Source organism: Carex rostrata, chromosome 32 (genome assembly GCF_964058835.1).
Source record: "Carex rostrata chromosome 32, lpCarRost1.2, whole genome shotgun sequence".
Lineage (NCBI taxonomy): Eukaryota > Viridiplantae > Streptophyta > Magnoliopsida > Poales > Cyperaceae > Carex > Carex rostrata.
The window spans coordinates 3,697,564-3,710,864 of NC_135949.1; the positions used below are offsets into that span (position 1 = coordinate 3,697,564).

The 13,301-nt window shown below is 36.5% G+C and overlaps 3 protein-coding genes across 3 annotated transcripts; 1 reads left to right on the forward strand and 2 right to left on the reverse strand.

Moving 5' to 3' along the window:
- Positions 1 to 1,045: 1,045 nt before the first annotated feature.
- LOC144547737 (uncharacterized) lies at positions 1,046 to 6,403 on the reverse strand. The gene is made up of 3 exons (XM_078296438.1): positions 6,035 to 6,403; positions 1,678 to 4,695; positions 1,046 to 1,461 (listed from the first exon to the last, which is right to left on the reverse strand). Exons 1-3 carry the CDS (start codon positions 6,401 to 6,403, stop codon positions 1,435 to 1,437), a joined length of 3,414 nt encoding a protein of 1,137 aa, XP_078152564.1. The 3' UTR covers positions 1,046 to 1,434.
- A 1,223-nt stretch (positions 6,404 to 7,626) lies between these two features.
- Positions 7,627 to 9,302, forward strand: LOC144547862 (UDP-glycosyltransferase 79-like). The gene is made up of 2 exons (XM_078296548.1): positions 7,627 to 8,061; positions 8,508 to 9,302. Exons 1-2 carry the CDS (start codon positions 7,948 to 7,950, stop codon positions 9,228 to 9,230), a joined length of 837 nt encoding a protein of 278 aa, XP_078152674.1. The 5' UTR covers positions 7,627 to 7,947; the 3' UTR covers positions 9,231 to 9,302.
- A 222-nt stretch (positions 9,303 to 9,524) lies between these two features.
- On the reverse strand, positions 9,525 to 12,880 carry LOC144547861 (uncharacterized). The gene is made up of 7 exons (XM_078296547.1): positions 12,550 to 12,880; positions 11,783 to 11,852; positions 11,253 to 11,412; positions 11,074 to 11,155; positions 10,748 to 10,970; positions 10,007 to 10,071; positions 9,525 to 9,939 (listed from the first exon to the last, which is right to left on the reverse strand). The coding sequence occupies exons 1-7, from the start codon at positions 12,856 to 12,858 to the stop codon at positions 9,685 to 9,687; spliced, it is 1,164 nt and encodes a 387-aa protein (XP_078152673.1). The 5' UTR covers positions 12,859 to 12,880; the 3' UTR covers positions 9,525 to 9,684.
- Positions 12,881 to 13,301: the final 421 nt, after the last annotated feature.

The following is a 13,301-nucleotide window of genomic DNA, read 5'->3' on the forward strand; positions in this document are numbered from 1 at the left end:
TATCTCATATTCCAAATAAATTTTGATCAAATCTAATAAAAATAATAAAACATAGCTATGTACAAAATCATGTAGGTAAAACAAAGAATAGGAATAAATTTTGCTGGCTAGCAAACGAAGATTATTTTACTATTTTATCAGTGTAATATAAATAAAAAATTGTAATTATTGTGAAAATATGTTCTTTCCTATAATATGATGGAATATCGTAGCACAAAAATATGTATTATTTTTTATATTCAATATAACACAATTACATGTATTTTAAGGGTCTAATTCACAAAAAAATATTTGATTACTGAAATAGTTGAATGAAACATATCTCATATTCTAAAGAAAATTTATCTCAAATCGATAGATGCATTTGTAATGAAATATACACCTTTAAAATATAGATGGATACAAAAATTCAATGGTCTAAATATAGCAATTTTGTTAAATACTTAATAAATAGTAAAAAATTCAAAAAATATAAAATTTTATTTGCAAGCACATTTTAAAATATCAATTATGTTGAACGATTTAGATCAACTATTTAAACTTCAAAAACTTTAAAAATCGAGAGTATAATTTGATATCACCAAAAAATGATATAAATACTACAAGTTACATAATTTCAAGGGCTTTGTGAAGAAGTGCAAACCTTTTAGCATTTAAACCTTTATTGCAACTATTTTGGCACTAAAGCTGCATTATTATTATGCTGCGGATGAGTAATCAACTCAATATCAACTTCAACGGGAATAGTTGTAGAAATGCAGACACAAACTGATCCTTGTTGCTGTAGGAGTGCAGAAAGTACATGGGACCCACTAGTTCTCACTCCTCAATTTTTAGTGATGAAATTTTTAAAATGTAGTGCCTCAATTTTTCGTACAAGATCTATGTAGTGATGAAATTTTTGACCCGGCTTCTCTCTACATTTCACCCACAACATATTTCTTTTGTAAAGATTAAATCACAGAAGATCTTTGCTTCAAAATCACAATGACTACATTCAGAAAGCTTGTTGATGGACTGGCCTCAAGAGATCATATAACAGGTATACATAAATACAGTATTTTTATTTATAAATAATATAAAAATTAATACAGGGTAATGGATTAATTGTATAGAAAATTTGCTTTAACAAAAGGAACCAAAAATACCTCATATTACAAATATATATATATAAAAGATGCGAAAATTTTGGAGTGCAATAACAAAAACGGGACCAAAGATTTGTTTTCCACTCAAAAGGATCAGCTTAGTAGGTTTTGTTCCTTCAAAAGGTTCGTTTTAATTAACACTGCCAATTACCATACACAAATTGGCTAAAAAAAAAAATAGTAGAGATAAGGATGACGACAAAAAATTGGGTAATACAAAAATTGACTGTTGGCTTGCCTAATCGTTCTTTAAGAAGCGAAGAAAATTTGAAGGCTCTACGAGGGGCTAAAGGAACCAATCATCGAATAGACGCTGCAAAAAAAGTTGGACAAGAGCTTAATTTTGTAGCAGCAACAAACAAGTAATATAAATATGAAATGTTTATTTGTCGAAACAGGTAATTTTGCAGCTTGATTAGTCAACAAATCCTACCAAGGCTTATGGTTACATAAAAGCAAAAAAAGTTCAGTGGTCTAAAATCTAAATATTGAAATAGTAATAATTATTATAATAGAAAAATTTATGAACCTGATTTGATTTATGTAGATCCCCAATTTCAATGTTAGTGCAACCGCAGTGAAGAACACGGACATAAGTGGTGAATGGCTCTGTCAGGGCAGTCTCAATTGATGGAATCAATCCATCTGGCAGAGCACAAAGCAATTTACATAATATGATTTCCAACCTTGTAAGTGTTGAAATGCTCTGTTGGCCGATACGTGGCTTTCCATGAGAGGAATCACCAATTGGCTCATGAGTAGATTCCACCGATTGTAGTCCATCTATTGTTATTGATTTCAGGACTTCACAAGAGGAAATTTTCAGTGTAGCCAACATATCCAGATTCCCTAGTCCAGTAATCAACTCAAGGCAGCCACAATCAGAAATCTCCAATTTCTCAAGCTGGGAGGATAGCTGCTCTAGCTTTAGAACTCGGAAACCACAATAACGAATGACGAGGTGCTTGAGAGTGTGAAGATTGTTGAATGGAAGAGATTGAATCTCGTCACATTCATCTAACAAGATTTCCAACCTTGTCAGTGTTGAAATGCTCTGTCGGCCAATATGTGGCTTTCCATGAGAGGAATCACCAATTGGATCAGTAGATTCCACCAACTCTAGTCCATCCATTGTTATTGATTTCAGGACTTCACAGCAGGAAATTTTCAGTGCAGCCAACATATCCAGATTCCCTAGTCCAGTAATCAATTCAAGGTAGCCACAACAAGAGATCTGCAATTTCTCAAGCTGGGGGGACAGCTGCTCTAGCTGTAGAACTCGGAAACTATCACAACCCCAAACAGTGAGGTGCTTGAGAGTGTGAAGATTGGTGAATGGAAGAGATTGAATATTGTCACACTCATATAACAAGATTTCTTGAATTGATGGCAAGGAACATGGATCACACATCCATCCCGGCACTGTGGCAGAAGAATAAAATCGTACTCCAAGTTTTTTGAGGTTAGGATGCGGCTGGAGGGATTCTAACAAAGAAAAATCGGCATCATGGACACTTATTTCTGGTCTGAGGTCTATATACAGCGTATTCTGATGTTCAACCCAATCAGCATAATCAGGATTAAAGCTTATATACAAACCTTCAAGTTTGCACTTATTTCTCATGTTAGCACACTGGGCATCTTTTAAATTACTCACTCCATAAATAATGAGATTTCCTTCAAGGTCCACCATATCCTTTAACCAAGCTACATTTGGAACTTTCAACCATGCTTTCATTGTCTTTATTGCTGGAAAATTAACAAGCCCATGCGGGAGATAATCCATTGACTTAGCTGCTTCAATAATTAATCTCTGTAAGTTACTAAGTGAACTAATACTTTCAGGTAGATATTCAAGGTATTGGCAATCAAGAATTAAAGTCTGTAGATTGTAAAGGAGGCCAATGGATAATGGCAATGTTTTAAGATATGGACACTTAATAATTAATCTCCGTAAGTTACTAAGTGAGCCAATACTTTCAGGTAGACATTCAAGGCAAAAGCAATCAAGAATTAAAGTCTGTAGGTTGTAAAGGAGGCCAATGGATAATGGCAATGTTTTAAGATTGTAAGACTTAACATCAAGATAGGCTAGATGTTTCAACTTGGAAATGGAATCAAGAATTCCTGTCAAATCATACCCTTTCAATTCCAATACCCTGAGTGCTTCAAATTTTGTGAGGTTACAAAACTCGTGCTCTAAATCTCCAGAGTATCGGCTCATATCGATAGAAAGGGTTCTTAAACCCATCAGATTTTGTTGGAGAACTTGATTTACATATCCAGAGAAACCACCTACATATAAATGACATGCTTCTTGCGGAACGTATTCCATTTGAATATCAAGTAGTTGATTGATCTCCACCGAATAATGTTCATTCTCAGAATTAAGTCGAGCAAGATCATGGATTATATCGTGCAACTTACAACATTCTTCAGATCCACTTGAAAAATCATCAACAAAGGACCTCTGTTTTAACTCCTCATAATATTCAACACCAATATCTCTGATTTTTCTTTTGCCCTTGGACTCAATGTAGCTATGAGAAATCCATAACTCTATCAAACGCATCTTTCCTAATAAGTAATCTTTTGGGTACATTGAGCACAATAAAAAACACGGCTTAAGGTGGGCAGGTAGATGAGCATAACTGATCTGAAGTGCTGAGAATACATCATTTGATGGATAGGACTCCCAAAGATCATTTTCTAGAATCTCTCTCCACCTTTCTTCATCTGTTTCATGCCTAAGGAGGCTTGCAATCGACTTCACGGCCAATGGCAACCCACCACACTTCCTCATAATATCCTTTCCCATATTTACCAAGTGTGGTGGCATAGTGTCACTTGTACCACAAAATGCATAATGTTGAAACAACTGCCAGCACGAATCTTCAGGCATGTTAGTTGGCCTAAAACAGGTCGTTGTTTGCATGACATCTGCAACCTTTTTATTTCTTGTTGTCACGAGAATTCTGACCAGCTTTGCTTCTTTAAAAGGAACTCTTAACAAGTCCCAAAGACTTTGATTCTCGTTCCACACGTCATCTAGAACAAGCACTATTGTTTTTCCCTTCACAGTTGTTGCAAGCTCCTTTTGTAATGAACTCAACTCACTCAAACCACAATTTTTTTCGGTGACTGATTCAATGATTGCTTTAGTGAGTCTCCCAACATCAAATTCTTCAGAGACACATACCCACCCAAATAAATCAAAGCACCGGGTTACCCTCTCATCTTTGTAGACCAGTTGGGCAATGGTCGTTTTTCCAAGACCACCTTTTCCAATAATTGAAATTACCGAAAAGGGCTTTTCTTTTTCAGATAGTAACAAATTGATTACCTCCTCTATTTCAGCATCTCTCCCAAAAATACCTGCCTCATCTACCATGTGACCCGTTGGGGGTCGTAAAATTTTATTGTTCAAACGTCTCACCCCGTCACTCTCCCTTAAATGAAGAGCCTCACGATCATTCGCAATTTCATCAAATCGACTTCTTATTTTTTTAAGCCGATCAACCATGCCATCAGGAATTTGCACAATGTACTGTCCAAAAATAAATGTATATATTATATAACTATGCCAAAATTCATAATTTGTTAACTTAAAAATGATAATTAGATTGGAAATTTATTATATTATGTGACCACTCTGATGTTAGATTGGAAAAGCTGATAATATAACAAGTGACCACACATTCCGGTGGATTAATAGGGGTGAAAACGGAGTGGGTTTAGAGTGGATAATGCTGATACCATATTTGCATTCATCGGATAATGAGTGGATACGAATACGGATACAGATAATAAACGGATATCAAAATTCAAAACCAAATCCGTCTTAAACGGATGCGGATACGGAGCGGATAATTTACGAATACGGATTCGAATACGGATATGAAATAAATAATTGTCTGATAATTGAATTATTTAAACTTTAAGATACAAATACTAATTAACAAAATTCAAATATGAAAATGAATGAATAACTTAAGTTAGTTTATTTAAATTTGTAATTAAAATTTATAGAAATATCAAATTAAAATCAAAGATATAATTGAATGCCGGCTGGATTTAAAATGGAGACAATTATTAACAGAAATTTATATAAAAAAAAATATATTCAAAGCGCAGCTAGATGGCTAACTGCCTTTGTAATATTATATATATGGCAGCAACAGCCTTTTCGTTTAAAATTAAATAAACGAGTCAAAGATTTCAAGCTAGTCAAAGCCTTGCTCGAAGTACGAGCCTCATAAAGCAGCGAAAAAGATGCGCTGGCTAGGTCTGTTGTCCGGATGATTCAGATATAACTTTAGTCCCACAATCATAACGGAAAATAAATGTGGTTAATATATAATCCTTTTCCGACTTGCAAAAGTCACGTAGTTAGATATCGGAGATAGAATTGATCGTAAAATCCGATTCAGATACGTGCTGATTTGTGATCCGTTGAAGCACCTCTATCCGTTAAAATCAATCTTTTTTATCCGAATTCGGATCAAATCCGGATACGGAGCGGATTCGGAATGGATAACATCTGACTCCGTTTTCACCCGAATTCGTATCCTCTGAGATATCTCAAACTTTGCGTGACTTTATGAAAAATCCTAACCGTTTAAAGACGTTCTGCACGAATCTCAAAGCCCACATGACACTGACCCCCTACATCACCCCCGAATAGGCACCGGACACGTCGGTCACGCAAAAGTTGAGATATCTCAGAGGATACGCACTCGTTTTCACCCCTATGTGGATACCAATCTAGCTAAAAAAAAAATAAATAATTGAAGCATCCTCTATTAAGTTTTAGTACCACACAAGAAGAAAAATAACACTTGCACAAGTAAGATAATTTTTAATATCTATATGCACGAGGTACTAACCTCCATCTTCTCTGTCTCGTGAGAACCTGAAACTTGAAAAGTCTTTCTTGTCTCTAGTTGGACACGGGTGACCTCATACTGGTACTCGCTGAGCACATCCTCGGCATCATAAGCGACCTTCTTCAGCTCCTTGAGCCATAGCTTTACAGAACGATCTCTGATCTCCCTCTCCTCAGCATCATACAGTGTGGCCTTGATCCGCTTCAGAGTTCGCATCAGCCTCTCCAGATCCTTCTCAAAAGCTCGAGCACGCCCCCTTTCCGAGTTATTAGAATTTGAGGAAGAGGAAGGAGCCTGCACAGAGGCTCTAATTGAGGGGAGCAAATTGGTTGCTAGAGAGAGCAAAGAGGTTATCAAATTCCCTGCCATTTTGCTTTGTAGATTTCTTTGAAGAGGCTATTAGGAAAGAACCTTAGATCTGAGTAGTGAATGTGAGAGATGTGTGTAGAGTAAAGAGCACCAGTGTTGAGTTCTGAGGAGAAGTGTGGAGAAGACTTTGTACAGTAGTCTATGTTTATTTTTTATTTAACGATAGTGGAAATGAATATTTTAGGTGGAGTGGTCTCTTTTTATTCTCCACTAATTAATACCTTTACAAAAGCTCTCTTCTTTTTCTTTGAGAAAAGCTTTGTTAGTTGTGATAAAGGAATTTCTGAGTAGGTTCGATAGGTTCGATGTGATAAAGGAATTTACGAAAGCTCTGTGAGAAAAGCTCTGTCAGTCTCTTCGCTCCTTCTTACTAATTGCCCATCTTTTTCAACCTCATCTCTTACTGATCGTGACCAAGGTCGTGACATCTTAAGCGTATTTCATTTCAATTGTACAAGATTTGATTCAATCAAGATAATTCGGTATTATTATTTGTGCTTTGAGATTCATGTCAAGTTAAAATTTTCAATTTCAGACCGTCCGATTCAATTGTACTCAGTCAGGTAACCTGAGGGGATGTCAATTCCTGTATCATATCATATCTGCTACTTTTTTTGCTGGTAGTATATCTTATATTTAAATACAAAAAGATCACACATTCAAGGTCACAAACTCAACACTATCACTCTATCAGTCTATCACAAACTCAATTTCAGACCGTCCGATTCAATTGTACTCAGTCAATTATTTAATTTGTTCTCTTGGATTTTCTAGTTGTGTGTATTACAAGGAACATATGATATAATCAATACTGAATAAGTCATGCTCTGCTAAGGCTAATTAACTATTTCTACTTTTCTAGTGCTTTTGTTTTTACTGTTTTTTTATTTTTTTATTTTGTATCTTTTTTTCTTAACCAGAATCTGCACTTGCTGTCATTATTTTTCTTTTGGTTGTATAAGATTTTACTTCCCTGAATTGTATGCAACTAGCAAATTCATTTTTATAGGGTCTTTTCTGAAAGAAAAACATATTGTAACTATTTTTTTGAAATTCATAAACTGTTTGCAGCAAGTTGTTGCAAAATTATTTCATAGGTGCTTTTTGCAAAGATTCTCTTCTTTTATTTTCCTGCTACAATATTGTATTACAGCTTTGAGATATAAATTAGCTCCAAATCAATATGATAATAATTTAAGTCAAGAAAAATTAACAAGAAGATATGAATATCACAGATCAACTCTGTCACGGATTACTTGGCCCGGCTCGAGATCACCGGCTCAGAGACACTAGACAACCTACTCCGGTCTGAGTCGACCGAGCGTCGGCCGGTCAGGGTTTTAGTGTATGATGCATTCCTTCCTTGGGCAGGTGAAGTGGCAAGGCGGCACGGAGTATCATCTGCCGCATTCTTCACACAACCATGTGCCGTGAACGTGGTGTATGGACACACATGGGAGGATCAGGTCAAGGTGCCGGTCAAGACGAGCCCGTTTGTGGTGCCCGGATTGCCCGTTCTTGAACCCGAGGATTTGTCGTCATTTATGCTTGGGGCCGGGCCGTACCCAGCTTATTTGGAGATGGTTGTGGCACAATTCAAGTGGCTAAATAAGGCAGATGATGTGCTTGTTAACTCTTTCTATGAACTTGAACCTGAGGTTTGCCTACTTCATAAAATATACTATTTCCCTCTTTATTTTTGGAAAAACAGTATTTCTTTACACTTGTTTCTATTGAGGAAAAAGTGGGTAGTTAAGTTAAAAACAAGATGTATCAGTAACTACTGGTATTTGGCAACTTGTCTTTAGCTCCTAAATATATATATCCACATTAGTTATATGATGACAGTAGTGCTGAGGCTTCATGATAAAGATATTTCAAAAGTCAACAAAACCAAAAGTTATTCAAAGAAAAATAAAATAAAACCATAATAGTACAAGGACTATACTACTATCAATTGTTGTATGATTGAACAATGATTGAGTAGAAGTCAAATCTGCAGAGCCTCAATCAAATTATTGCAAGGAATTCTAAATTGCTTGACATACAATTTAATTGCTTCGTTTGTTTTCTTTCACAAAAACAATGTCATGTATAATTTCAGGAAGCAAAGTACATGGAGTCTAAATGGCGTGGTAAAACAATCGGGCCAACCGTACCGTCTTCGTACCTCGACAACCACCTTCCGTCTGACACATCGTATGGTTTCCACCTCTACACGCCAACCACAACCCCTTGCATTGCATGGCTCGAATCAAAACCACCACAATCAGTCGTGTATACATCCTTCGGCAGCATGGCCTGCCTAGACCCGGCCCAGATGGAGGAACTGGCATATGGACTCCACAACTGTGGCAAGCCATTTTTGTGGGTCGTCAGGTCAGTAGAAGCTGACAACATACCTGAAAATTTTGCTGAGAAAGTGAAAGACAGAGGGGTTATAGTCTCTTGGAGCCCGCAACTGGAGGTGTTGGCACATCAAGCAGTGGGGTGCTTCTTTTCGCATTGCGGTTGGAATTCAACTGTGGAGGCACTCGTGCTAGGCGTGCCAATGGTGGGGATGCCTCAGTGGACGGATCAACCGATGAATGCAAAATATGTTGAAGGGGTTTGGGAGGTTGGAAAACGGGTTAAACCAGAGAGTGGCGGGTTGGTGAAGAGAGAAGAGATTGTAAGGTGCATAAGTGAGGTGATGGAAGGAGAGAGGTGTGAGGAATATAGGAGAAATGCAAAGAAATGGAGAGAGAAGGCTCAAGAGGCAATGAGAGAAGATGGAAGCTCGTATAAAAATATTGTTGAATTTGCAGCTAAGTACAAGGCCAACTGATACTACATTACATGTGCACATTATAGACAGGAATTTACTGGTATCGAGCCATGCCTCGATCATTTACTCTCATTCCTCACCTACTTATGTTATTGTTTTCATGTTTGTATCTTGTTCATATTTGGTGTTGAATCAGCTTTTCAATGTGTGTGAAGAGAATGGCCAAGGACAAACAAGCATTCTCAATATGTAAGCATATATTTCATCAAAAAAAGTGTTGCCTATTTTGTGATTGTGGCTAGACTGATTTAAATTGTTCAATTAAGGTTACCGTCAGTAACACTATCAGGAGTATTTTATGAGAATAATCACAAAAAACATGTATTCAACCAAGAATACCTAACCTCCTTTTCAAAATATTTGTAAAATGTTCTTCGCTGCCAGTGACAGAAGCAAATATATAAATTACAAATCCAATATGTTCTCTAATCAAGGAAATTTTAATTCATTAATTCTACCATGTAAAAGAAGGCAAAACAAAGTTGGGATAGGCATCAAACTTGGTACATAGAGAATACACGGCATCAGGTCTGGCCGTTTCACTGAAAGAACCAAGACCCAATTCGTCAGCATGTATGCCTCCAGTGATAAATGCCGATTGAATGTTCGCTCTATTTGATCCTTTTATGTCATGGTGCAGAGAATCACCTACTGTTATGCATTCATTCGGGTCAATACCTGTTAACCCTATTGCTGATTCATATATCACCTAAAATGAAACAAAAGATATGTATGAGAACCCAAAATGAAACACGGGTAGAACACAAGTATAATACCTTATCAGGCTTTCCCATCCATCTCACATCTCCGCCCAGTTTCTCATACTTAGCCCCTAGAGTACCTGACCAATGCCAATCACCTTATTTGTTAGTATGAGTGAAGCTACGGTACAATGCATAGTGCACACCAGCCTGTACTATGGCTCCATATCTCCATTTTCAAAGTCCAAACGGTCGATCCGAACAGCTCAGCATGACCTCCATATGAAAATGAACTTGAAGACCAAATTTTACATTTTTCAGAATTTTTTACTATTTTTTTAGACAGCTAGGAAATCACTTGATCTAAAGATTCTAGAATTCATATCCCTGAGGTAATAGAAATTTTGAGTTTAGATTCGGACCGTCCGATCTGCTTTATTAAAGGGGCCAGTGCATTCCATCCCGGGCCGGATTGACCCGGATTCTGATCAGACGGTCCAGATCTAAACTCAAATATTTTGTTACCTCAGAGGATTCATACTCGCGATTCTAGACAATTAAAATTTAGTGATTTTCTACCTATCTAAAAAAAAGTATAAAAAATATAAAAATATATAAATTTAATCACCAAATACATTTTCATATGGAGATCATGTTGAGCGGTTTTGATCAACCGTTTAAAATCTGAAAACAGATATATGGAGCAATGGTATGTAACGTTGTGCGCTATGCATAGTACCGTAGCCTCACTCTGATTAGTATTATACTATATTATATGGCATAGCCAAAAGAAATAATAGAATAACAGTAAAGCACCAGGCATCACACGCAAGTTACGTGCTTCGACCGTGACATAATCTGGATTAGCAACCACCATAGGTATCGGTTTTTGTCTCTTTGCACATAGTTCTAAAATCTGCTCAAGACCCTCCAAATCCATAGGTTCTGAACCGCCTGATGGTAAACCTAGTGCTTCAGTGCCATGCGCCAGGATAAACTCAGCATCATCCACTCTACTCACCACCTCTAAACCTAAACCCTATGAATAATTAACACATGAAAGCATTTGCAAAAGTTCACATTATTACATATGTTAAGCTAACATAGGAAGATTAATATAGAATACAACCAATTTAGACTACCTCAAGAGATATTGCCCCTCGATCATTCCATGTCATGTGGATGCATCTTCTTCCCAGAGTAGCAAACCAGGAATCATCTCTCCTAATTTATTCTTATTATTATAATTAAACATTAAGAGCTAGATCTAACGAAAGGTAAATTTTCTTACTGAACTTTATGGAATAATATATTATTATACCTCAAAAGAAATTGATGGGTTAGTTCTCCACTGGTAATAGCACCAAGGAATAGAGACGGGTTGAACCCAAGAGATTTAAGCTTATCATCTGTAACAACTGCTCTTCTAGATGAATTGCTTATAATTACCATTTTAGCCCCTCTTGCTGCTAGCTTCTCTACTACCAAGTCAATATCAGCAAGCGAAATTATCAGATAAATGTTTGGGGCAAAATTCCTAAAATATTAAGTTAGCTCTCTCAGGATGTGCGAGAAAAATTCAGCAAGTGAAGTTACTACATCATGAGGTAGGAAAAACCATTACTGTCTAAATTAAAAATTCAAGATATTACATTGTATGTTTTTTACTAAACACTGAAAAGCAAAAACCGAAATGTCAAAGTTAACCCTTCTTAATCTTTTTGGAACAATTTACCCCTTTATCAGTCTATATCGAAACTTCTATTTGCATAAAAGAACTCATTGCTGTTTATGTAGGGTATTTCAGAAATTACTTGGAAAGAAAAAAAATAATGAATTAAATTAACATACATGTAGAAATGGCACCAGGATATGGTTTCTTCCCATCATGAAGTACCCCATATTGATCTAAGAACCATGCCTGTCATGAGAGGCAATAAAATAGATCAGAAATTTAAAGGGGGAATTAGTAATTGAATTAGTTTCAGCCAAGGTTTATGGTTAACTTGTTGCCACATAAATTCAAATTTTGCATAATTTTTACAATGTGCCTCCAAATCCTTCTTTCTATGCCACTACCACATATATAATTTAAATGATGTCTAAAGTTTTCACCGATTTAGGCAATTTGATTTCACAAAAATCTCTCTTTCCTATCCTCCCTAAATTCTCCCAGATTACAAAAATTAACCCAATTTCTCTCAATATATCATAACAGTCCACGAATTAAATCAATTATAATGTCAAAGAGACCTTAAATCATCTGGATTCAGCAAGAATACAGATCCCATTCAAGCAATTGAAAGCACAAGAAGCCTTCTCACTATCAGTTGAAGTGGTTTCAGCCAAGGTTTATGGTTAACTTGTTGCCACATAAATTCAAAATTTGCATAATTTTTACAATGTTCCTCCAAAGTCCAAACCCTTCTTTCTATGCCACTGTTACCGCATATATGATTAAAACGAATGCCTGATAAAAGAATCTCAAGGTCTAAAGTTTTCACCAATTTCGGCAATTCGGTTTCACAAAAATCTCTCTTTATCTCCAAAATTAACCCAATTTCTCTCAATATATCATAACAGTCCGCAAATTAAATCAATTATAATGTCAAAGAGACCTTAAATCGTCCGGATTCAACAAGAGTACGGATCCCATCCAAGCAATTGAAAGCACGAGAAGCCTCTCCACTTTCAGTTGAAGTGGTTTCCCGCGAAACGGAGCATTGGCTGGAGCTGGAGCTGGACATGGTCTTGCTCGTGACAGAGAGGAGTGATGGCTGGAAACGAGTATATAGACCTCTAGTGCTTGAAATGGAGAGAAATCTACTGGGCGTTATCGGAGAGGCGCAGTAGAAGCGTGCAATGTTAATTTTTGATCGGAGAGTGGGAGAAGGAGAGGACAAGTGAGAGAGGAAGAGGGCTCTCATTTTTTTTATTATGTTTTCTACCTTTTTTTTCTCTTGGCGAGGAGACGCTCAGAGCAACGGTGCCTAGAAGGCGGAGTTTAGGATCTGCTGAGGTAACTCAAATTTTGAGTTTAGATCCGAACCATCTGATCAGAATAGATCAATCCGTCCAAGTTGGAATTCAATTGTCCTTGAGTATCGTGTCAAACACATATCGAATGGTCCGGATTTAAACTCAAAATTTGAGTTACCTTAGGTGAAATGAATAGTTACAAGGCCAGAACCAAACGAGCCGATTTTTTTTAAAATACCCAACAAAAAAATTAATTTATTAAAAATAACCATTTTTTGAGTGAAATTTTAAAAATGCCCAGGCCGCACATTTTTTCCGCGCCCCGGAATTTTTATTCCAGGCCGCGGAAAAAATTCGCGCCTTGAAAAAAAAAAATTAAATTTTTTATTCC